Below are 23,964 nucleotides of genomic sequence, written 5' to 3' on the forward strand. Positions count from 1 at the left end.
GTAGCAGCTTTATTCACAGTAGTCGAAAGTGAAAATGACCTGAATGCCCATCAAATGTTGAATGAATTAGCAACATACAATATCCAAGCAGAGAGCTATGGCATAACCATATAAAGGCCACCCACAGTACCATAAATTTCCTGATTCCATTGATGTATACAGAAAAGATAAAGCAGCAAGTTGGTGTCAACAGGGGCTGGGGAGGAGAGAAATGAGTGAGAGGCTAGAGCTTGACTTCCAGTGAGTGTGGGATCACTTACAATGAGAAAACAAATGCTCTAGACCAGAATGTGGTGATGGCTACATGACTCCACGAACATACCAAAACTTGAGATGGGCAGATTTTATGTTATGTCAGCCATGCAAATAAATCGCTGCATAGAAATAAAAGCATGCACAAACATCACTTGACATCTCAGCATCTTCAGTTACCATGGTAGAAACAATGAGGTGTCGTTTAAAGGTGTGTTCTCATCCAGCTCTTCCTTCTCAGCAGAAGGTGAGTCCCTTTCTATACTGCCCATCAACAGCAGTGTTCACCATGTGCTGTAACACACACTCCTCAGGCTGTTATTGGCAGGCCTGTGATCTGATGATACCCTTCAGCCATGCCCTTTGTGGAGGATGGGTTGAAATTTGTGGGTGGAGAGAAGCTGTGTCTCATAGGGAAGCCTGGCACTTGAGTGAAGTATTGGAAGCATGAGGAGACAGGCAGCTGACCTAGGACAGACACTTACCCATCTGAGCCGTGTCCTTGGGATACAGCTTCTCTTTACATACTGAACTAAGATTGTCCTACCAAAAAATACCATTACAAGCACAAGAAAAAGAAATGGAAAGCTGAGTAAGAAGATAAGCAGTTGGGGTTCAGGGGAGTAATTTCAGTAGGACTGGGCACAGGAAAAGTGATCGAGATCAGCCTGGTCTACAGAGCAAGTTCCAGGACAGCAAGGACTACATAGAAAAACCCTGTCTCAAAAGACCAAAAATAAGTAAATATATAAACAAAACAAAAAAATTAAGTTCATGTTGGGGTAAAAAGCTAGACTTAACAAAATAAAATAGAAATAAAGCTTTTCTCTTGTAAAGACTTTTTATTTTATGTTTTGCCTGCCTGTCCATGCATCACATGCATACGGTACCTGAGGAGACCAGAAGAGGGCATCAGACCCTTAGAACTGGGTGCCGGGAAATAAATCCAGGTCCTCTGCAAAAGAACAGCCAGTGCTGTTAACCTCTGAGCCATCTCTGTAGCCCAGAAGATATATTTTTGATACAATTTATATTTAGGGTGGACAGGGATGATGTAGTTGAATGGGAGGCCTTGCCCAGCAGGTGTAAAACCTTGGGGTCCATTCCCAACACTACAACAAAAAATGAAAAGAACAGAGAACCAGTATTTTAATCATATCAGATAAAAATTACCTTCTTCTCTGAGAGAGTACTGAGGTTGTGTTGTTTTTGTTTTTTTGTTTTGTTTTGTTTTGTTTTTTGTCTGCTTTGTTGAGTGAAGTCCTCTCTCCTGCCCCAACTGCAGCCCAAAGAGATCACCTGGAGTCCTTCTCGAGTGTTCCCTCCAGTCCGCGCCTGCATGTTCTCCTCTCACCTCACCTCTGTCACCTTCCTGGCTGACCCCAGTGCTGGAGGAGGTCTTCCCCGGGGCACCTTCATCTATGCCACCTCCCCCTTGCCAGTTCAGGTGAGGAGCTCCTGGCCACCCTGCCTCGACATCCTTCCCGCTGGAAAGAAGCGGTAGGTGGTCTGCCCTGCCTGTTGCGCCCTCTGACGGTCACCCTCTGCTGGTGTCTCTTCAGGCCCCATCTTTTTACTGGGAAATTGAGATTGTTTCCTATGGAGACACTGACGATGACACTGGACCAATCGTCTCCTTTGGCTTTGCTACAGAAGCTGAGAAGCGTGATGGGGCATGGACCAATCCAGTGGGCACTTGCCTTTTCCACAAGTGAGTGTTCCTGCTACAGCTAAAGAGAAGAAGTGAAAAGTGCTGCTGGGCGTGCTTGGGACCACCTTTAATCCCAGCAGATCTTTATGAGTTTGAGGGCAACCTGGTCTACATAGTGAGTTCCAGGACAGCCAGGGCTTCATAGTGAGACCCTGTCTTAAAGTGAGTCAATATTCTAGAGAAAATGACTTCCCATAGGTGTTTATGGTATTCAGGGAGCCAAAGTGCAGTTGTGTGTGAAGAAGTGGGGGCAGCACAGTGTTATTTTCCTCTTTGGATGCTTATGGTTCCTCAGTATGGTTCCTTCCTAGTTGTCCTGCAACAAGACACTTGTTTTTCTTCTCCATTTCCCAAACACATCTGAGCCCATATACCATGGTGCTGTGATGTTGACTGGGATCTGCTGGACTTTTGTACTACTAAGGGCACAGCAGAATATCCCCAAGCCCTGTGTGGACAGTGCCATTGGAAATCTGTTTAGGAAAGCACTGCTCATGACTCTGGGGTTCCCTGCATGCCCGCCCCTTCCTCCCCTCCTTTCCTCTCTCTCCCTCCACATGGCTGCTGAGTCTCAGCCTCGACCCCTTGTTCTCCTCCCCCAGCAACGGCCGAGCGGTACACTACAATGGCTCCAGTCTGCTACAGTGGAAGAGTGTCCGCCTAGATGTCACACTCTCTCCTGGTGAGTGCAGTGGGCCAGCCTTGCATCCAGACGAGTTGAAGTTAAAATAAACTTGGCAGTTGGCAATGGGCCATTTGTCTCTGAGTGAAAAGCAAGCTCTTGCTCTTGTTGTCTGCTAGTTATACCACAGGTCTCGCATTCTGAAGCCATTACCCTGAGAGACTCTATCTTGGAACTCAGGAGACAGACACATCTGCTTTTGTCCCTCAGTCACATGGTTGCAAATTAGCAGTTCACTTGATAGTAAAATGGGAAAATGTGTGTGCTCTTCCTGCTCTCTGCTGTAGGTGATGTGGCAGGAATCGGCTGGGAGAGGACTGAGGGGACCCCACCTCCTCCAGGGCAGCCAGCCAAAGGTCGGGTGTACTTCACTTACTGCGGACAGCGCCTCACACCGTACCTGGAGGACGTCTCTGGGGGGATGTGGCCTGTGGTTCACATTCAGAAAAAGGCAAGTCACCTTGATAGGAAAGAAGAATACGTTCTTTAAAGAAATGTCTTCTTGACCGGAAGGGGAAGTAGGAAAGCTTTTGTCTAACCTTTCCCTGCACAGTGATGGGCATGGCAAATCTGGACAAGTGCTTCTTTTCCCTGCTGGATGGACCCTGAGTCTTGGATCTGGGGCTGTGTCCAGAATTAGTATGAACCTGCTCTGAGTACCTCTCAGCCATCCTTCCTTAACAAGAAATGGTACACCAGTGAAGTGTCTCTGAGGATAGCATGGGAGAGCGAGCCCTCTGAGTCACGTAGTATGGCAGAAACTCGGAGAGTTGTTCTCTGGTGAAGACTCAAAAGTTCAACACTTCTCTTCCCCCAGCACCTCCAAAACACACACACACACACACACACATACACACACACACACACACACACACACACACACACACACACACACACACTTTGAGGGCTTCTGTTGACTTTGAAGGAGCACCTAGGAACACCGGCTGTTCTATGGGACATTATCACTGATGACATGCTGCAGCCCCTAATCTGTGTCCGTTCCCAGTCCGTAGTCAGATGCCTCCTCATGTACTCAGCAGCTAGGCTGGAGCAGAACACATATTCCAGATGAGCTGCTTCCCTGGTCTTCCTGTCTCATCCTGTCCCATGCTTTCATTCATTCAACAAATATGTGCCCAGTGTCTGTGCGCAAGCACCACATGTTCTGAATTGAAGCAGAGAACAAGGTATTGATGCTGTCTGTCTCTGTCATACTATAATCAATTGGTGGAATTGGACATTACAGAAACATGTATATAGTCACAAACCAATAAGTGCTTAAAGTGGGAATCTAGTCTCTGAGTACCAGTCCTATTCCTGTGCTCTGAAGACATGATGGTTAAGTCAGGCCTGGACATTAGCTAGTCTGGGGAAGTTAGTGGGAAGAATGTTGTGGGCAGAGAGATGAGCAGCACAGGTGTGGTGTGCACACTTGTAATCCTGCTCTTGAGAGGTGAGTCAAGAAGACTGATGGAGCTGGAGAGATGTGCATCCATCTCTAACTCCAGTCCCAAGGACCCGGTACCCTCTTATAGCATCTGCAGGCACCAGGCACACGTGTGATACAGAAACGTATGTGCAGGCAAAATTCTCGTACATGTAAAATAAGTAAATAAAAATTTAAAGACGATTATTGAGAGTTTGAGGTTAGCCTGGGCTACATCATAACATACTGTTGGCCAGGAGAAGGTAAGAGTGTTAGAGATAATAAGGTAAGGAGCCTGAGTGTGTGTGGTGGGTGTGCAGCACTCCAGGCACAGGACACACATGCCTGTTCTTTTGCCTGTTTCTCCTGCTTCCCATTCCTGGGCTGTTCTTTAGGTTTAACATTCACTGAAGTGCACTTTGTTGTTTAAAAATAAAAAAGAAAGAAAGAAAATCTAAATAATCCTAAATCCTTTGTTTGCTTTTTCTAGAACACAAAAACTCGAGCCAACTTTGGCTCCCGCCCGTTTGCATATGCTGAAGGACAGGCCCATCGCAACGCTGCCGACCTGTGCACTGACCTGGCAGAGGAGATCAGCGCCAACTTTGAGGCCCTGCCGTTTGCCATGGCATCTGACAGCGACAACGATGCCGGCACCAGCATTGCATCAGACCCAGGCACTCATGGGCCACCATGCCGAATTGCTGCAGTGGCCACAGCCCAGCAACGTAAGCCACATCATCCTTCTCCCTGCTGCTAGTGCTGTGAAGTCCACAAGTCTGTTAGCTCAGGCATCTGCAGTGTGGTGAGAGACTTTTAAAAGACAGAACCGGAAGGAGAGGGCCAGACTGGGGTGCTGCCCTGGGTAGTGCTAAGTGTTGGTCTAGAAAGTACAGTGTAGGAAGCCAAAGCCCAGATATTTGTATGAAATTGCTTCACCTTACAGTGTTCCTCGTTTTTTTTTTTTTTTTTTTTTTTTTTTTGGTTTTTCGAGACAGGGTTTCTCTGTGTAGCTTTGCGCCTTTCCTGGAACTCGCTTTGGAGACCAGGCTAGCCTCGAACTCACAGAGATCCGCCTGGCTCTGCCTCCCGAGTGCTGGGATTAAAGGCGTGCGCCACCACCGCCCGGCGTTCCTCGTTTTTTAAAATATCTTTAAACTGAGATCATCAAGTAATAATAAAATGGTAGAATTAGGGACATGAGTAGAAAGCTGTGTGCTACAATGTTTCCTGATGATTTTTTTAAAAATCATATTAAGCCAGGTCAGGTGATTCAGGCTTATAAACCCAGGTATTCAGGAGGCTGAAGCAGGAGGATAAGAAATTCAAGGCCTGTGTGGGCTATAGGGTATGTTCAAGGCCAACCTGAGCAACTTAGCAAGACCCTATTTCAACGTTCAGTTAGACAGACAGACAGACAGACACACACACAGAGAGAGAGAGAGAGAGAGAGAGAGAGAGAGAGAGAGAGAGAGAGAGAACACATACATAGAAGCTGGGGACATACCTCAGTGACCTCAGTGGTTGAAGCTGTACCTAAAATGGAGAAGGTCCCATCCCTAGACCTGTGAAAGAAGAGAGGAGGAAAGGAAAGGGAGAGAGTCTAACTGTGTTTTGTTACAGAATATGACAGTGACACCTCCTGCCATTATAAAGTCGAGCTCAGCTATGAGAATTTCATCACCTCTGGGCCAGACCCCCATCCACCCCCCATTGCGGACGATGAAAGTGATGACGACGATGATGACGACATCCCACAGGTGAGCGCCTACAGCCTGGGTCAGGACGTCATCGCGGGGACAAGGCCGATGATGCCAGCTTTCTGCTGTGTCCTTGTGTGAGTGGTTACCTTGGCACGTTTGTCTCTCTGGACTGCCCGAGAGTAGCCGTGTCTGCTAGGCTGGGCTGCTCCAGAGAGGTCCACATGGTGAAGGTGAAGCACCCTGATGGTCGTAGCTCAGCAGGAAATCCAAGCTGTAGTGAGAATGCTTTGGTGGCTCTGAGGGAAGGAAGTACTTGCTGGGGAGGAAGGGCTTGCTAGGGGTGGGGCTTGCTGTGGTGGGGGAGGAAGGGCTTGCTGTGGGGGTGCCTAAGGCCTTGTGTTTAGGCCAGCCTTGAGCAGGGCAGGTCCTTGCACAGAGCTACAAGTGCCTTCATGAAGCTCTTCCTCAGCTCACGAGCTTCCTCTCCCGCAGGAGGACCACTATGCCCTGTTGGTGAAAGCGTGGGAGACCAAGGTTTTCCCTACCATCCGAAGACGCTTCCGCAATGAAGCTGAGCGAAAGTCAGGCCTGGACCAGATCAAGGGTGCTTTACAACTAGGTCTGCTGCTGTGTTCTGTTCTCCTGAAGAGTCACTGAGAGGCGTGAGGGATGAGGGAGATACAGCTGAGGAGAGGGGCTCCTCGGATGTCGTGTCTGGCTTGATGATGTCTTACCCCTGTATGTCAGTGAACTCTGGGTCCTTTGCCTTCATTGCTAGGCTTCATTTTCCTTGTCAGTGTGACTATGAAGCTGGTATAGTTGTCATGGGAGGCTGTGTTGCCTGGTGGAGAATGCTCACCTCTGCAGTCACAGATGAGCTGTTTAGCAGCTGATGGAGCTTGGGCTTCCCCATCTTGAATGGAGTCAGTAGTGATCTCTACCTCCTCTGCCTGTGTGAAATCAATAAGCTGATGCACATGGCATTCCTAAGAGCAGAGCCCGGGGTGTAGAAGTGCTCTCAGTACAGTGCTCAGTGTCATAGCAGCAATGACAGTGGTGCCATTTCCCCTTCAACAGAGCAGTGGCAAAGGTGAGAAGGAGGGTGGGGGTGGCTCCCAGCACCCAGAGGACAGCTGCTGTCACCAGGTCCCATGGGGAAGGCTAGCAGGACGCCCACAAGGTCTGCATGGCCCACATGTCCCCCTACTTGTTCCCTAAACAGTAGGTTTTCCTCCTCTGCACTATTGCTTTCGAAAAAATTGCAGATCACTGCAATTCTGTAATCTAGTCATGCTCAGCCCAGCTTCTTGCCCACCCTGGCGGCGGCTGCTTTCCATGACGTCCTCCTGTAACTGTGCCTTCCTTTAAAGTGTGCCCATGTTGCTACACCTTTTCACTACAGAAAGGCCAGTGAATAGAGATTGTAGCTGTGTGATGTGTGATGGCTGGGCTGTTTAAAAACAGTCTCCTGTCAGCCCACGTTGTCTTGTCCGTGGTGGCTAAACATTGTGGGTCTGAAACAGCTACAGCAAAAGGAAACACCTCACTGAACTCCCACAGTGCTTTCCTTTTGTTCGTTACCAACTGTTGGACATCTCGTTACTTGGCTTATTAGACTAATTAATACCATACCGTCAGTTTTGCTATTAAGTGTAATCATATCCTCTCCCTATGGGAAGGTAAACAAAGCAGCCGGATAGAGTGGTGCAGGCCTGTGATACAGACGGGGTGGCAAGTTCAAGACTGTCCTGGGCCACATAGTGAGACCCTCTCAAAACAAACAAATCCACAGGACATCTCAGTAGTGGATAGAGGGTGCCTAGCACCGCCCTCCACCTCTCTAAATTAGAGTGTGTTTATTGTGGCACCAGATCTGCAGAGTCAGAAGCAAACACTGCTCTCACATTCTTTTCCTCCTCATTTGCTGTTTGTTCTTCAGTTAGCCCGAGTTAGATGCAGCATAGTCGTATGCCTTGTGAACTGTCCTGGACTGAGGCTCCAGCTCTTTGCGCTGTGCTGATGCACACCAGCAGTGCTGACTCAGGTGCTCTCTCCTTGGCATACCTGGCAAGGTCCATCTGAGGCTCCTAGAAGCGATGGCATTAGTATTTAAACTGGGTACAAAGTGTCCTCCCAGCAAGGGCACGGAAACACTCTCCATTGTCGTTCCAGGCACGAGTCAGTGCCCTATTGGTCTGAAGATTGTGTTCCTTGAGGAGTTACTTGGTGTGCTGTGTTTGCAGGCATGGTGGACATCGCCCGGCAGACAGTTGAATTTCTCTATGAGGAGAACGGCGGCATCCCAAGAGACCTTTATCTTCCCACCATTGAGGACATTAAAGATGAAGCAAACAAGTTCACAATTGACAAAGTCCGAAAAGGTTTTGCTTTTGCTTCCTCCTTGCTCTGTGTGTGACATTCCCCTGAAAGGAGTAGCTGCTGGCTCCCAGGGTGGTCTTTCTCTGAGTGACGTGACCTCCAAACTCTCATGTGAAGCCTTCAAGTGTCCTGGTGGGCCACAAGAAGGCATGTGACCTCTGGTAGTCTCTCCCACGTGCTCAAAGCTCCCTGGCATAAGCAGCTGTGGCAGGGCTGAGGGTAGAGGAAGGAAGCGGGCCTCAGGTAGGCTTCCTGGCGTGGGTGTGGACTCTGAGTTAGTAAGCCCGTGTTTAGCTGGGCATGGTGGCACGCTCTTGGAGGTAACAAGATCTGTTCAAGGTCAGCCTTGGCTGCAGTTTGAGGACAGCCTAGGTTATGTGAAACCCTGTCTCACAAACAAACAAACATCAACAAAAACCCATAAAACACCCAAACCACATGGCCATGGTTTATAGAGCTTTTTAGAATTTAAATATGCTTTTCACAAAAATCTATTAAACTTTGAAGAAATAACAGAAAAACACATACACAAAGAATTTTAAGCCACTCATTTTTTTAGCCTAATAATCTTCACAAAAACTCATGAAGGCTGGAGCTGGAGAAATGGCTCAGCAGTTAAGGGTGCCGGCTGCTCTTATAGAGGACCTGAGTTTGGTTCCCAGCACCCACATGGTAGCTCACAACCATGAAGAATTCCAGCTCCAGGGGATCTACCAAACCATTTCCTCTGTCTAATTCTTTAGCATATTCATATCCCCAGAAAAATTCTGTGCTCTTCCATCGACCCATCCTTCCCTCTCCCTGGACTCTGAACTGTGTCTCTCCCTTTTGTCTGTGGGTTTACCTGTTCTGGGCATTTGTTACAGATGGAATCATTTAACATGTGATCTCTCGGGCCTTGCTCCTCTTTCCAGGCTCATCTCCCCCTTTTTGTCAGAATAAAAAGAAATGTTTTAACTTTAACATAGTAAGACTATATACAATAAGAACAGTTATCTGGTAAGGATTACATTTACAATATCCAGTCCCTTTGCATTTGGCAAATTTGGAGAAATCACTCTATTATCTATTCTATTTTGATGAGTCCAAAACTCTGTACCTAATTTACCTTCTGTCATCGCTAAGGAAAACTGTAACTGTAACTATCTAGTTTTCAACTCCATCAAAGATCCCAGGAGGATATAATATTACCTAAGCAAACAGGAAGTGCAGTGCAAGCCACTTCCAAAACTATAGAAATGAGAGAGACATCTGGCTGTCTGGACAGTCACCCAAGGCTCCTCTGCAACATTGGGGCATCCATCTTTGGCCTACAGGCCTAGAAAATATGGCAGACTTTTCTATGAAGCAAGAATTTTGAAGGACTGTCCCACCTTGTTTTGTCAAAGTTTGGCAGTCACTTTTCTTTGTGCCCTGCAGACTATCTGGCCCACTCTTCTATAAGCAGGAATCTTCAAAGACTGTCTTGCCTTGTTTTCACCAGGTTTTGCAGTTGCTTTCCTTTGTGTCCTGCATGTCCAGCTTGAACAGTATACTGTCAGCAGTCGAGGCAAGGACAGTTTGTTGTCCAAATGGCTAGCTTTGCCACATTGAAAGCGACCTCCACATGGAGGTTCTTCGATGCCCATCAGCCTTTCTAAAGTAAATTGGTGCTGTCAGGAGGAAATGCATCTCACTGTCATGAAAAGCCCATGTTAACAAAACATCGTAAATGCCATATTCTATAGGTTTTTGATGTGTTTGAAGACCATCTATCTATGTAAATATATCTGTTTAACCTTGAAAACATACTAATATGACTACAGGTTTTATTATTTATAGATAACTACTAACCTGCATTTCTTAATTATACGTTACATTTTTAAGTGAGCTGCATAAGCACAATACCCCAACCAAGAGTAGAAACATATGTACAATATAACAAAAATAACTTTAAATTTGTATCAATATACCAAAGTCCATACCAATGTAAAACATTTGAGGTTAATACTTTGTCTTTTTATCCTATATTCCTATATCCCCCCTAATGGTAGCAAACATCCATAACCCACCAAATGATCAAAAAATACCCACTCCACTTCTTGGGAATGTTTATCTCTAGACTGCTTCCTGTTGTCTGTGGGCAATGGCATCTTTAGGAAACCTGAGAAAATTGAAATAATGGTTAAATCCTGGGAAAACTAGTTATAACATCTGTTGTTCAGTCTCTGTGCAGTGAGAAAGTACAAGGCCTATCTGAAGTCCTGGCTAGAATAGTTTGTGAGGCTGGACCATCTCAGCCAGCAGCCTTAAAGCTGTTCTGCATGCAGAACTCTGAAGAAACTGCAACAGAGGCACTCTGAGAGACTGGATCACCTGGGCCACCCATTTTCATTGGTGTCTGGTCCCCTTGCTCTGAAAACACACAAACTTTCAAAGGTAACATACATATCTACATTAACACAAGTATGGACTGTGTTTTATACACAAACCAACCAAAGATGTTTGTGTTGTTTGTTTTTTTTTTTTTTATGTTTGAGCAGGTAAAATATACATCACCTTGCTAATAGTTTTTCTAGGTTTATTTCTTTTATATCTGTAGCCAAGATTTTCAGGAGGTCTCCCCCAATCAAACCTGATCTCGATTAACCTTGAACAAACCCGCAGCCTTTTGTTTCTTGTGGAAACAAAAAGGGTAATCTCTTCCCCAACACAACACATTTTTTGACTTGCATTTTAAAGTGAAGGCATTCCTTAGGTATCTAGGCTGGTTTCATTCAGCGGTCCCTTAGCAGTCACGTGTCTCTCAGGAGCCGTCATTAAAGTCATCAGCGTTCAAAACATTGAACAAGACACCCACAGGATCCAGACTCCCTGTGTATTTACCATCTTTATGTGGTTGCTTATCCTTTTTATATTACTTTAGTCTTTCTTTAAAGACTTGATTATTTTTAAACTATTTATTTTTTTCTATGACTGTTTGTATCCATTTTCTTTTCTTTCTTAAGCCTACATACATTTTTAAGCACACTGTAACCTGTTTTTCCATCTGAACCTACTCTGCTAAGTGCCTGCAGCTGCACACTTGCAGCGGCCTCTGATGTGTGTGAGGTGAGCCACACTTTAAACTGCTCAGCAGTGCAGGCTAGGCCCTCTGCAAGAGGCTCTGGCGGCTGGCTCCGCCCCTTCTCAGGTCCATGAAAGCCAAGCCTAAGCCTGCAGCCTGGTCTGGAGCTGCCTTTGCCAGGGAACTGCACTCATCCACCAGCTCTAGGAAGTTTACGCCTGCAAGATGGCAGGCGTTTTTACTTAGGTTGCTGTTTCTACTTAGCGTGCCAGCTTTTTTCTCTTCTCTTCTCTTTTCTTTTTTCTCTTCTTTTCTTTCCAGCCATCTCAGGCCCTGTGTGGAAATTCAGGCCCCATGGTGGATATCAAATGTAGCAGGCTTTTTCTTTTGGGCCACCAACCAGCTCCTAAATCATGACTCGGAGACTTATTGTTTTGTATGCTTGGTCTTATCTTAGCTCTTGTTTTAATCTGTTTCTATGTTTTACCTCAGGGCTTTTTACTTTTCTTTCCTTCTGTATGACTTACTCTGCCTCTGGCTGCCTGGCCCTGGGCCCTCTCTTTCTCCCTTGTTCTGTCCTCTCTCATTCTCTTTTCCCAAGCCTAGATTCCTTCTACTTATTCTCTCTGCCCTCCAGTCCTGCCTATCTCTCTACTGCCTAGCTATTGACCATTCAGCTGTTTACTAGATCAGTCAGGAATCTTAGGCAAGCAGGTGAAACAGCAACGCATCTTTGTCTAGTTAAACAAATGCAGTATAAACAAACATAACACATCTTTACCTAGTTAAACAAATGCAGTATAAACAAACGTAACACATCTTTGTCTAGTTAAACAAATGCAGTATAAACAAACGTAACACATCTTTGCCTAGTTAAACAAATGCAGTATAAACAAACGTAATACATCTTTGCCTAGTTAAACAAATGCAGTATAAACAAACGTAACACATCTTTACCTAGTTAAACAAATGCAGTATAAACAAACATAACACATCTTTGTCTAGTTAAACAAAGGTAACACACCTTTACATAGTTAAATACACTCATCCATGAAGCATGGGTCAATACTTGATTCTTTTTACTGTCAAGCAATGCTCCATTGTATAGACATGCCCCTTAGTTGTTTTCATTCATCGTTGATGGATGATTGAATTGGCCCTGCTTTTTGGCTACTAGGAATACTGTTACTCTAAACATTTGTGTCACCCTCTTGTATGGACATACATCTTCATTTCTCTAGGAGAAATACGTATGTATTATAATAGATTGGAATCTATAAACATGAGTAGAATTGTTGGGTGATATGGTAACTCTATGTTTAACCTTTTGAGAAACTACCAAAATACTTTCTAAAGCATCCTACATTCCCAGCAGCTCACCAGCTATGTATGAGTGTCCCAGTTTCTGCACATGTGTGGCAATGTGTTCCATCTGTCTCTTTACATCAGCCATTGCTGTTGCCGAGGGGTCTCACTGTGGCTCTTACATCTCCCTGATGATTGACAAGTAATAATGAACATTGCTTCGTGTGTTATCTTTTTATTTCTTTTTGGAGAAGTATTTATCCAAGTCCTCTTCCCGTTTTTAAATGGCTTACTTGTCTTCTTAACTCATGAATTGGAAGAGTTTACCATTTTGTTATTACTTTACAGGCTGAGCTATGCTCCTTTTTATTGTCAAATGCTGCAGAACTATTTTAGATCCTACAGTACAGCCTCCCAAGGTGAACTGGTCTTCCTTTACTTCCTCAGGTCTCACGGTTGTAACACGCTCTCCAGACAGCAGCAATGTCGCCAGCAGTACCGTAGGAACTGCCTTGCCAAAATTTGCCATCCGAGGGATGCTCAAAACCTTTGGCCTTCATGGAGTTGTCCTAGATGTCGATTCAGTAAGTGAACAGCCACTTTGGCTCCTCCAGTCCTGCATGTGTAGAGAGGCTGCTATGCCCAGGTACCAGACAAAGGGACTAGAGGGTCTGTCCTCAATTCTACACAGACACATGACACAGGGATTGTGCTTTGAGATTTCTCTTCAAGTTAGAAACAAGGAAACTGGGCTAGGGAGGTGGCTCAGTGGTTAAACGCCCTCACTCTATCATTAGGAGCAAAGTTCAGATCCCAGCACCTATGACAGGCAGCTCACAGGCACTTGAACTCCAAGGGATCCAAGTGTCTTCTGGCCTCTGTGGGCACCCAGACACACATGTGCATACAGTCACATGGACAAACATACATAGATAAACATAAAATAAATCCTACAAAGAAAGGAGGAAACTAAATAGAAGTGCAGCTGTGTGGAAGGACTCAGTGAGAACGTCTCACACTTATGGGAGTGAAGCTACACCAGCACTCCCTGCCATTCTACACCGCCACTCACATCCAGACTGTCACTGCCTCTCATCAGCTCAGTGAGGAGCAAAGTGAGCCGCTGTCCTTGAAGACAGCATCAGGATTGTTAAAAGCAAGGAATCTATCTGATAGCTTTATTCTATTGGTAGAAACTAAAAGTAAGCTGCTACATATGCACTCTGCATTCAAATACCAATATAATTTTTACCTAGGCATTATTAAAGATTTACTTTAAAAAGCAATTAAAATATACTCACAAAATATACAAGGGCTATTTTAACAAAATTTGGTTTTTCTAATCTTTATTTGATTTGAAGTTTTTTCCTGTTTTCCTGAAGACTTTTTTTTAAAATGGTTTATTTATTTCTATTTTATGTGCATTGGTGTTTTGACTGCATGTAAGTCTGTGTGAGGATGTTGGATCCCCTGGAACTGGAGTTACAGTCAGTCTTGAGTTGCCCTGTGGGTGCTGGGAATTGAACCAGATTCCTCTGGAAGAACAGCCAGTGCTCTCCACCACTGAGCCATCTTTTCAGTCCCGTCCCATCTCTGTCCCTGTCCCTGTCCCGTCCCGTGTCTCCCCACCCCCACCCCCGCCCAAGGCTTTTTTAAAATAACTGGTTTTTTTTTTTCTGTTTTCTATTATGTGTTAATTTATAATTAAGAATTGATTTTGTGGGAAATACTGGAGAAACGGCTCAACAGTTGAGTACTTGCTGCTCCTACAGAACATCTGGTTTTGGCAACTCACAACTGTCCACTTCCAGGGGATCTGACAACTCTGTTCTGGCCTCCAAGGTCAACTGCTCTCAATGTGCATATATACACATAGAGACACACAGACATACATGTAATTAAAAGTAATAAAAATAAATCTTTTAGTGAGGTGTAGTGGTGCATGCCCTTAATTCCAACACTCTGGAGGCAGAGGCAGGTGGATTTCTGTGAGTTCCAGGCCAGCCAGGAGTACGCAGTGAGACCCTGCCTCAAAAAATACTTTTTTGAGAAAAATCAAATCAACATGTGTATTGTAAATTCTCTTTGGGTTCATTAATCTAGTTCATAAAATAGCAACTAGAGGGGTTGGGGATTTAGCTCAGTGGTAGAGCGCTTGCCTAGCAAGCACAAGGCCCTGGGTTCGGTCCTCAGCTCTGGGGAAAAAAAAAAAAAAAAAAAGCAACTAGATACAAATTATAGCAAAAAATCTAACTTTTTTTTTTTTTTTGGTTTTTCAAGACAGGGTTTCTCTGTGTAGTTTTGGTGCCTGTCCTGGACTAGCTCTGTAGACCAGGCTGGCCTCGAACTCACAGAGATCCACCTGCCTCTGCCTTCCGAGTGCTGGGATTACAGGCATGCGCCACCACCGCCTGGCAAAATCTAACTTTAATATATACATATCTTTGCATGAACTTGAAAAATAAAGTTAATTCTCAGAAAAGCAGGTTGGATGTTTACTTTTCCACTGCAGGTGAATGAGTTGGTGCAAGTGGAGACATACCTCCGGAGTGAAGGGGTGCTGGTGCGGTACTGGTACCCCATTGATATGTTGGAAAGGCCCCCCGCAGGCTACCGAAGAACAGCCACTAATGGGCTGGTCACACTGGACAATACCAACCTTCAAATTCACAGGTAAACCTGGGCCTTTCTCTCTTTGGGGCACAGAGATGTATCTACTGTGTTTTTCCATGTGTCCCATTCATGCTTGACTAGAAGGCTTTGCCTTCCAAGCTGAGAGTTAGAAGGAGGGAAGGCAGTTGCAGAATTGCAAGAGGCAGGAAGAAAAGATGGTCTAAAGCACATGGCCTGTGTCACATGCACTCTACTGTGATTTTGGGACTGGAGCCAGCTAGAGAGCCCAGTAAAGACATGCCGAGGAAAGGAGTCAGGAGGGAACAGAAGGGACACCCAGTTCATTCATGGGAGGAGAACAGCCAGCTGTCCCTGTCTTGGCTAACCAAGTGTACTCTGAACACTGGCTGTGTGCACAGTACAGTGCAGGATTCGAAAGGGACAGAGCTGCAGTGAAGACAGGCTGCCCTCTACAGACGAAATCTAATGATGATCAGTCACAATGCCTTGCCATGCACTGTTAAATAATGCTCCTAGGGGGCTGGAGAGATGGCTCAGAGGTTAAGAACACTGCTTGTTCTTCCAAAGGTCCTGAGTTCAATTCCCAGCAACCACATGGTGGCTCACAACCATCTGTAATGAGATCTGGTGCCCTCTTCTGGCTTGTAGAGATATGTGCAGACAGAACACTGTATACATAATAAACAAATCTTAAAAAAAAAAAAAAAAAAAATGCCCCTAAGGGGCTGGAGAGAGAGCTCATAGGTTAAGATTTTCCTGTGATTTTGAGGCCAGCCTAGTCTGCATAATGAATTCCAGGCCAGCCAAGGATTGTGTTTATTAAAAAATACATAAATAAAAATTCTCCTATGACTTGTTCCTTCCCATCATAGAAATCCCTGCTGTGGGGCTGGAGAGATGGCTCAGTGGTTAAGATCACTGTCTGCTCCTCCAGAGGACTTGGGTTCAATACCAGAACCCACATGGCAGCTCACACCTGTCTGTAACTCCAGTTCCAGCAGATCCAATCCCCTTACACAGAAACATATGTAGGCAAACACCAATGCAAATAAATAAATCAGAAGAAGAAGAAGAAGAGGAAGGAGGAGGAGGAGGAGGAGGAGGAGGAGAAATAATAATAATAATCCATGCTGCAGTTGAGAAGAAGGCAGAGTAACAAGTGCAGTTCACCTCTCAAAGCCTCTGCGCACCATGTTCCTCTCCATCTGTCCTCTAGCCTCTCAGTTTCTCCTCAGGCAAACCCACGCTGTCTGTGTCTGTGCTTCCAACACCTGGGAAGCTGAGGCAGAGGATCACCTGAGCTGGACACATCAAGACCCCTTTGGGGACACATAATCAGATCTTTACATTATGATTCATAACAGTTGCAAAATGACAGTAGCAACAAAATAATGTTATGGTTGGGGGGGGTCAGCACAACATGAGGAACTGTATTAAAGGGCCCCAGCACTAGGAAGGTTGAGAACCACTGGGCTAGAGCAGTAGGCCTCCTCTCTAGCCTCTCACTCTAAAGGATGGTTGGTGTCAGGTGCAAGTCAGAGCTTGCGCCTCTGACCAGACCTTCCCACGTGGAGGGCTCCGAACTGTAGCTCACTCGGGACACCCTGTGAGCCTCGGAGGCTTCTTCCCTCCTTGGGCCACACTAGGTTTTCTGTTCTCTGCACACTGTATTTCACCTCTGCCTCAGGGATCTACAGGCCATCGCACTCTAATTATGCCAATTTCCATGAACTGTTACCTCCTCAAAAGGCCTGCCTTCAAAATATTGATGTGTTATCCCTTTATTTTACTTAGTAACATTCAGTTGTGCGGCCTTACCACTAAATTAATGAATTTTAAGATTGTTTCCACTCTTTGGCCCTTAGAAACACTGTTGCTATGAACTTATGTTTACAAAGTTTTGTGTAGATATTTTCATTTCTTTTTCAAGGGTGTTTTTTGAATTGAAAAAAAAAAAAAAACCCACAAAGCTTTGATATAAAACTCAAGTGAATCACTTGAGACACAGAACACAGGGCCAGGAGAGAAGCCTGAGATGTAGTGTCTCTGTCATTGTCCCCACCCCACCCCACAAGCTCTGCTGTCAGCACTCAGTGTATCTCCCCTCCCTCTTCCCTCAGAGAGCTGCTGCGGTGTGAGGCTGCACTGGCCAGGCTGTACTGTCGCATGGCCTTGCTCAACATCTTCGCCCCCAAGCTGCCTCACCTATTCACTCGCCTCTTCCACATCCCTGCCATCCGAGACATCACGTTAGAGCACCTGCAGCTCCTGTCCAATCAGCTCCTCGCTCCTCCCCTCCCAGGTAAGACTTGGCCAGGGAAAAAGAGCCCTAAGGGTGAGCCAGTTCACAGGGGCTGCCTAGCATGCTAATTTTCCAGGGTGGGATCAGGGAAGGAACCTGAGACAGCCATGCTGTCTGCTCTTAGACAACTGAGTACACTCTCACCTTAGTCAGTTGGTGGTCGGCCTAGTGCCCACCGAACCTGGGACTGCTGTGACAGATGGTCTGCCTGACCCTGGAGAGACAGACATAGATTCCCATGGCAGGGCTTGCTCTAGAGCTGCTCATGTGAGCCAGCTAAGCCTGGGATCTTCAGGCAAGGGCTCTCTGTGCTCAACTGGGCAGTGCTAAGTGAGAAAATTATCCCTTGGTCCTCCCATGACTGAGACGCTCCTCTGTCTGCTTCAACCTCCATTTTTCTTCTGATCACCTAAGATAGTGAGTGGTAAGGGAGGCACAGGCAGCCACAGGGTCCCAGCCAGCATATACTAAACCCCTCTCCACTAGCCTGACAGAGCACCAGGGTCCATCAGCCCACTTAGAGGAATACACCGTAAGAGGAGCTTTGCCGTGAAGACTGAGTAATCACACTGGCCACCTCAACATACCTTAGTGGAGCCTAGGCTGGCCCAGAGCAGCTGGATGGGCCATCCCATGTTGGTCTTTAAGAAACTTAGCAGCGGAGGTGACTATCAGTAAAGTACTTACTGTACAAGCATGAGGACCCAAAATTCAGGTTACCAGCACCCACATGGAAAGTTGGGCACAAGGTAGGTGGTAGTGGTGCAAACCTTTAACCCCAGCACATGGGAGGCAGAGGCCAGCCTGGGCTACAGAGCCAGTTTCAGGACAGCCAGGGCTGCAGAGAGAGACCTGCCTGGGTACAGTGGTGTGCATATGTAACCTCGATGTTAGGGGGATGAGACAAGAGGATCCCTGGAGCTCACCAGCCAGCCAGGTTACTTGAATCAGTGAAAGACTCCGTCTCAAAAAATAAGGTGAAGAGCTGCTGAGGAAGACACCTAACATCAACCTCAGACCTCCAGGCATGCACCTAGCGTGCACGTACACACGCATGCCCGTACACGAAACAAGAGGCCTGGGTTTCCACTGAAGGTGTTAATCCTGAAAAGAAAGCACAATTTAAAGGCCACAAGCTCTTGTCTTCCTCCCACTGAATGATTTCCCGTCAGGGCCCTCCTTCCTTGGGTGTCTGCCTCCCAGGCTCCCGCAGGCCGGCTGCTGCAGTTCTGTCGTGTCCCTTCCTTGTCCTGCCCACAGACGGCACCATCAGCTCCAGCTCCATCCTCCTGGCACAGTCCCTGCGGCACTGCATCCACTCACAGAGCTGCTCGGCCACCGACCTCTTCTACCAGGGCAGCTCCCAGATGCTGAGGGAGTGGCTCAGCGTGGCCATCACCCGTACCCTGCACCAGGGCGAGGACAGCCTCCTGGAGCTGACGAAGCAGATCTGCGCCTTCCTGCAGGTAGAGAGAGGCTTGAGCTCCTCGGACCCCGCTGGGGCACCATTGAACTAGGCGGTTCCCTGGCCTGCTGAGTAGTGCTCTCCCATGAGCCGCTGGGCAGCCATTCTTGAGGAACTCTTGGGCCTCTGGTGGCCTTCTCCTCCAGAGGCTGCCCGCCTCTTGCACCTATTTCAGCATGTGTCCTTCCTCATGGGATGGGATGGAGTGTGCTCCCTATGTCTAGCCCACACTTGCTTATTACGTGTCTCCTTTCAGACAGCACCGGAGCAGTTCCCCTCCGAAGAATTCCCAATTTCTGAGTCCAAAGTCAATATGGATGTGAATTTCCCGGGAGCAGCCTTTGTTGTTGTGTCTTGCAAAGAAAGTCAGTCTGGATTCCGCAAAGAGTAAGTTGTCCTTTCTCCAGAAGACGGTGCTGGGGAGAGAAAGCTAAGTGGATCATTCCAGCAGCACTGCCCCAGGAACCTGCCTCCAGCTGTCCTTGCCCTCAAGTGCACACTATCTGTAAAGCACTTGCAGTTCTTCCTGTGTCTCCTGTGTCTGTGGGGAATAGGCTTTATAGAGAACGACCTTCTAAAGGTGGTGGAGATGACTTATGCCCAGTACCTGGCCTGGCCAAGTCTGTCTTAACCCCCACTTCCTCTCAGCTCCTCTCTGTACAAGGCCCCGTGGGCGCGTGTGCTCGTCTACGGGCTTGGCCACAAAGTGAAGCGCACCGGCCAGCTGAACCTCATCGAAGCTGCCTGCTACCCCCGAGACGCCTCCCCGGCCAACACTGGGCTCGCCCCTCCACCCACAGCTGACCAGTACCCGTCTGTGGTTCTCTCCACAGACAAGGTCCACATCAGACTAGGTGAGTCTGTCTCAGCTCCCGGTGTTGCAGATGGCGGGATTGGGAGCTCCCACTCCCATTGCTTTGAGTGAGGACAAAGACTGCTCAGAGCAGGGTGTTTGAGAGACAGGAGATTTAAGGCCTGGCAGAGGCCACCCAGGCCCAGAGGGCTTGCCTTCCTCCGCACGCGCACAGGGAGCAGCCAGCCCTCTGCAGAGAGCAGCAGTCTCATTCTTGAAGTCGTCACAGTCTGGAGCAGTCCCGTTTGCCAAGTGTCCCCAGAGTTTCTGGTGTAACAGCTCTCTGGTGTCTGATGTGTCCTGTGAGCGCCTGCTGCTTTTCTCTCTAGCATCCCCGGAAATCCTCAGGGATTGGGGGTCTTGAGGGATTTTTTTGGTTCTTTGTTTGTTTTAAAAATATCTCTTTAAGTGTAGCCCCGGCTGTCCCAGAACTCTCTATGTAGACCAGCTGGCCTAGAACTCACAGAGATCTGCCTATCTTTGCTTCCAAGTGTTAGGATTAAAGGCGTGCACCACCATCCCTGGCCCTTTTTTCTTCTTTTTTTAAATTTAAGTTAATTTAATGTATATGGGTGTCTCACCTGCATGTATGTCTGTACAGCACTTGTGTGCCTGGTGCCCGCAGAGAGCAGAAAATGTGAGGTCCCCTGGAACTGGAGTTGTAGACAATCTTGAGCCTCCATTTGGGTTCTGTCAACTACACCTGGTCCTCTAGAAGAGCAGCCAGTGTTTTTAATCACTGAGCCACGACTCCAGCTCCTACAGTCTTTTCTTTTTCTTTTTCTGTCTTTCTCTTTTTTTTTTTTTTTCTTTTTTTCCTTTTTGGTTTTTAAAAACAGGCTTTCTCTGTATAACAGTTCTGGCTGTCCTGAAACTCGATTTGTAGGGGCTAGAGAGATGGCTCAAAGGTTAAGAGCACTAGCTGTACTTCCAGAGGTCCTGAGTTCAATTCCCAGCAACCACATGATGGTTTATAGCCATCTATAATGAAATCTGGTGCCTTCAGGGATATATGCAGGCAGAACACTGTATGCATAATAAATATTTTTAAAAACAAAACAAAACAAACAAACAAACAAAAAAAAACTTGATTTGTAGCCCAGGCTGGCCTTGAACTCATAGAGATCTACCTACCTCTGCCTCTCCAGTGCTGGGATTGAAGGTGTTCCCCACCACTGCCCGGCCACCTACATTCTTTTCTCTCTTTTTTTTGAAGTAGAGAGACAGCTCAGCAGTCTTTGTTCTCTTAGAAATGGGACAGTTGTGAGTTGCCATGTGGGTGCTGGGAATTGAACCCAGGTCTACCAGAAGAGCAGCCAGTGCTCCCAACCACTGAGCCATCTCTCCAGCCCTACACTATTTTCTTAATCTTTTTTCCCCCCATAGTCTTTTGCCTACACCTCCTGCTATTCAAGCTTTACATTAAAATAGGATCTTGCTAGGGAATAGTTCAGTGGTACAGCAAGTGCTTAGCATGTGCCAGGCCCTGGGTTCCACCTCCAGCATAATGACCAAAACAAAGGTTTTTCTGTCATCTACATTTTTGGCATACAGACATCCACCTCAAGGTGCAGGTGAGGGAGTGTGCTTCCTCTCACCTCACCAAAGGTCCCTGAGACTCACTTTCCATGGTTTGCAGTACAGGGTGGGAGGTCACTTCAGTCAGACTTGGGCTCTGGCAATGAAAGGACGTAATAAGAAAATTCAAACCCATGGTCGGAGGTGGAGGTCCGTGCAAAGCACTGAGCACAGTTTCCATCACTACAAAGAGCAGGGAAACCTTCCCAGCTCCCCTGCCAGGGTCCTAAATGTAGGTTTCAGCTCTTAGTGAGTTGCGGCCACTCAAAAGGGCTTGTCTTCAGGCTGGGCAGACTTCAGGAAAGCCTCTTTCAGAGCAGACCTTACACCCATCTCTAGTTCTGGGCTTGAGGCCCTTGGTGTCTTCTCCTGTCTTCACTTAGTTCTTCTTTAGTTATTTTGCTGTGTAGTCCAGACCTGCTTCAAACTCACAATCTTATTGCCTCAGCCTTCCATTAGTGGGATGACAGATGGGAGCCACTATGCCTGGCCTGCCCATTGACAACTCACTAGATGGTCCCACTGCTGCTCTTTATCCCGCTGCCACAGCAGCAGGTCTGGAGGCACTGGGCAGCAGGTGCTTTCTCAAATGGACCTGGGTCAGATGCTGCCAATCACACATGTTCTTTCTGGGCCTTCCTCTTAGGAGTATCCCCACCTCCTGGAGCTGTGCTGGTCTTGCACTCTCTGCCCCTGGAGTTCCCCCTGGCGATGGCCTTTGCAGAGCAGCTGCTATCGTGGAAATCAGAGGACAGTGAAGGGAAGTCAGAGGACGAGCCTGACGCCATTCCTACCGCGGTCCTCCTGCACGTGGTGGAACTGCTGGGTGAGCACGGGTCAGGGGTGGGTGGAGGTTGGCCTACAGGTAGTCCAGGCACCTGCAACCTGTCAGAGCGCTTGTGCTGAAAGCAGGCTTGGGAGTCCTGACTCCAAGTCAGCCGTCTGCAGGGTATTGCCACTGTACCGCCTGATGGCAGCTACCCATGAGACGAAGAACAACATTGTCATGCTTCAAAGTGTTAAATGTTTGCCAGGTATGGAGGCAGAGGTAAGCTGATCTCAAAACAACAACAAAATGTAAATGTTTGCCTCGTAGGCTGTTTTTTATAACTGATGGTGAAGGATGGCATGGACATGAGCAGTGCCCCAAATGGAACGTTACAACCGCAGAGCTGCTGACAGACTTAAAGCACAAACTCTCCCAAAATGGTCAACTTAGGGGTCAGATTCTTAACTACAAGCAAACCTACCTCCAAAATATTTAAAGTAAACGTTGAACTTTAATCCACAGTGTTCCTGCTCATGGTCTAGAGGTGTGTTTCAAATTAATCAGGACATACAGTAGGGGCTGAATGGCCAGAGGTACAGTTGAGTGCTAAAGCAGCTCCAGTGACTTGTTCGTGGTGGAGTCTGGAAGCTGGGCATAGAGGATAGATCCTGGTGAAGAATAAAACAAACCAGCTAGCAATCCCAGATGCCTCAGGGGCCACGTGTCATTGAAACAAATAACCAGAGGAAAGGGAGTGTTGACATATACCCACCAGGCAGTGACTGAGACTGTTCACTGTCAGATGAGGTCTGGCCAGAGTTGTGTGCTTTGTCGTCATTTTGCTTCTCTCTCTCTCTCTCTCTCTCTCTCTCTCTCTCTCTCTCTCTCTCTCTCTCTCTCTCTTTCTTTCTTTCTTTCTTTCTTTCTTTCTTTTTATTTATGTAGACAGTGGTTCACTTTGTAGCCCTGGCTGGCCTAGAATTCCTCATTAAAACCAGATGGCCTTCTACTGGGATATGACACCATGCCTGGCCAGAATTTTTATTTTTATTTCAACAAAAGCTAGAAAAGTGATTTTTTTTTTTTTTTTTTTTTGTGATCCTCCCAATTTTTAGATATTGGCAACTAGGTCAATCTTGTAGGATGTTTAAGATACTCTGGGCGGTGCTTACTGCAGGAACAGATGTCTATGCCATCGTGTTCAGGTTTGGTGAAGAATTCCCTTTGAGGATGTCTGTCCTCTTACATAAGTGTCCTGTGGCAAAGGAAAAACTTGGTGGGGGTGACATAAGCCTTGAGCCTGGGGACAGGAGAGCTTTAACCTTGGCCTTTGGAAGCTCCGTGGGAACCCATGAACTTATTTTCAATAAGAACTTCCAAACAGCCTCCTGAGAGAGCAGGAAGCTCGCTACCTTCCCTGGAAGGCGCTGTACCTAAGCAGAAGCCTTGGGAGCCCCAGGAAGCACTCTGCCCAGTGCAAACTCCATCTGGATGGAAGCGACTGCAGCCTGCTCCCTTGCAGCTCTGGACCAAAATGTTCACCATCCTCAGCTGCTCAAATACCTGAGCTTTTACCACCTCCATCCTCTCCCAGGCAACATGAACAGAAGCATTTGGGAGCTGGGGCAATGGCGCAGCTAGAAAAGTGCCTGCCTAGCATGTACAAAGCCCTGAGTTTGATCCCTAAGGCTGCATAAACTGGTGTGCATCTGATATGAAGAAATATTGGGATATCTTTTGGTTGGTTGGTTGTTTTTTTTTTTAACTTAACATTCACAGTTTCATACACTATATACATTTCTTAAATCATGTACTCACCTTCTCATTATCATCTCTTGTTCCTTCCTTCCCACAAATCC

General features: G+C 46.8%; 1 protein-coding gene across 1 annotated transcript in view; it reads left to right on the forward strand.

The window, feature by feature from the left end:
• Hectd4 (HECT domain E3 ubiquitin protein ligase 4) overlaps nucleotides 1-23,964 on the forward strand; it is a 164,259-nt gene that overhangs the window by 115,266 nt on the left and 25,029 nt on the right. The window contains exons 40-54 of the mRNA XM_059249761.1: nucleotides 1,538-1,699; nucleotides 1,815-1,963; nucleotides 2,566-2,645; nucleotides 2,933-3,096; nucleotides 4,562-4,799; nucleotides 5,695-5,831; nucleotides 6,267-6,393; nucleotides 8,018-8,155; nucleotides 12,952-13,088; nucleotides 15,017-15,177; nucleotides 17,259-17,440; nucleotides 18,701-18,906; nucleotides 19,162-19,292; nucleotides 19,554-19,759; nucleotides 21,983-22,162. Of these exons, the coding sequence (XP_059105744.1) occupies nucleotides 1,538-1,699; nucleotides 1,815-1,963; nucleotides 2,566-2,645; nucleotides 2,933-3,096; nucleotides 4,562-4,799; nucleotides 5,695-5,831; nucleotides 6,267-6,393; nucleotides 8,018-8,155; nucleotides 12,952-13,088; nucleotides 15,017-15,177; nucleotides 17,259-17,440; nucleotides 18,701-18,906; nucleotides 19,162-19,292; nucleotides 19,554-19,759; nucleotides 21,983-22,162 (2,398 nt within the window). The remainder of the gene's footprint in view (nucleotides 1-1,537; nucleotides 1,700-1,814; nucleotides 1,964-2,565; nucleotides 2,646-2,932; nucleotides 3,097-4,561; nucleotides 4,800-5,694; nucleotides 5,832-6,266; nucleotides 6,394-8,017; nucleotides 8,156-12,951; nucleotides 13,089-15,016; nucleotides 15,178-17,258; nucleotides 17,441-18,700; nucleotides 18,907-19,161; nucleotides 19,293-19,553; nucleotides 19,760-21,982; nucleotides 22,163-23,964) is intronic.

The sequence above is a fragment of the Peromyscus eremicus genome, chromosome 23 (assembly GCF_949786415.1).
Source record: "Peromyscus eremicus chromosome 23, PerEre_H2_v1, whole genome shotgun sequence".
Classification (NCBI taxonomy): domain Eukaryota; kingdom Metazoa; phylum Chordata; class Mammalia; order Rodentia; family Cricetidae; genus Peromyscus; species Peromyscus eremicus.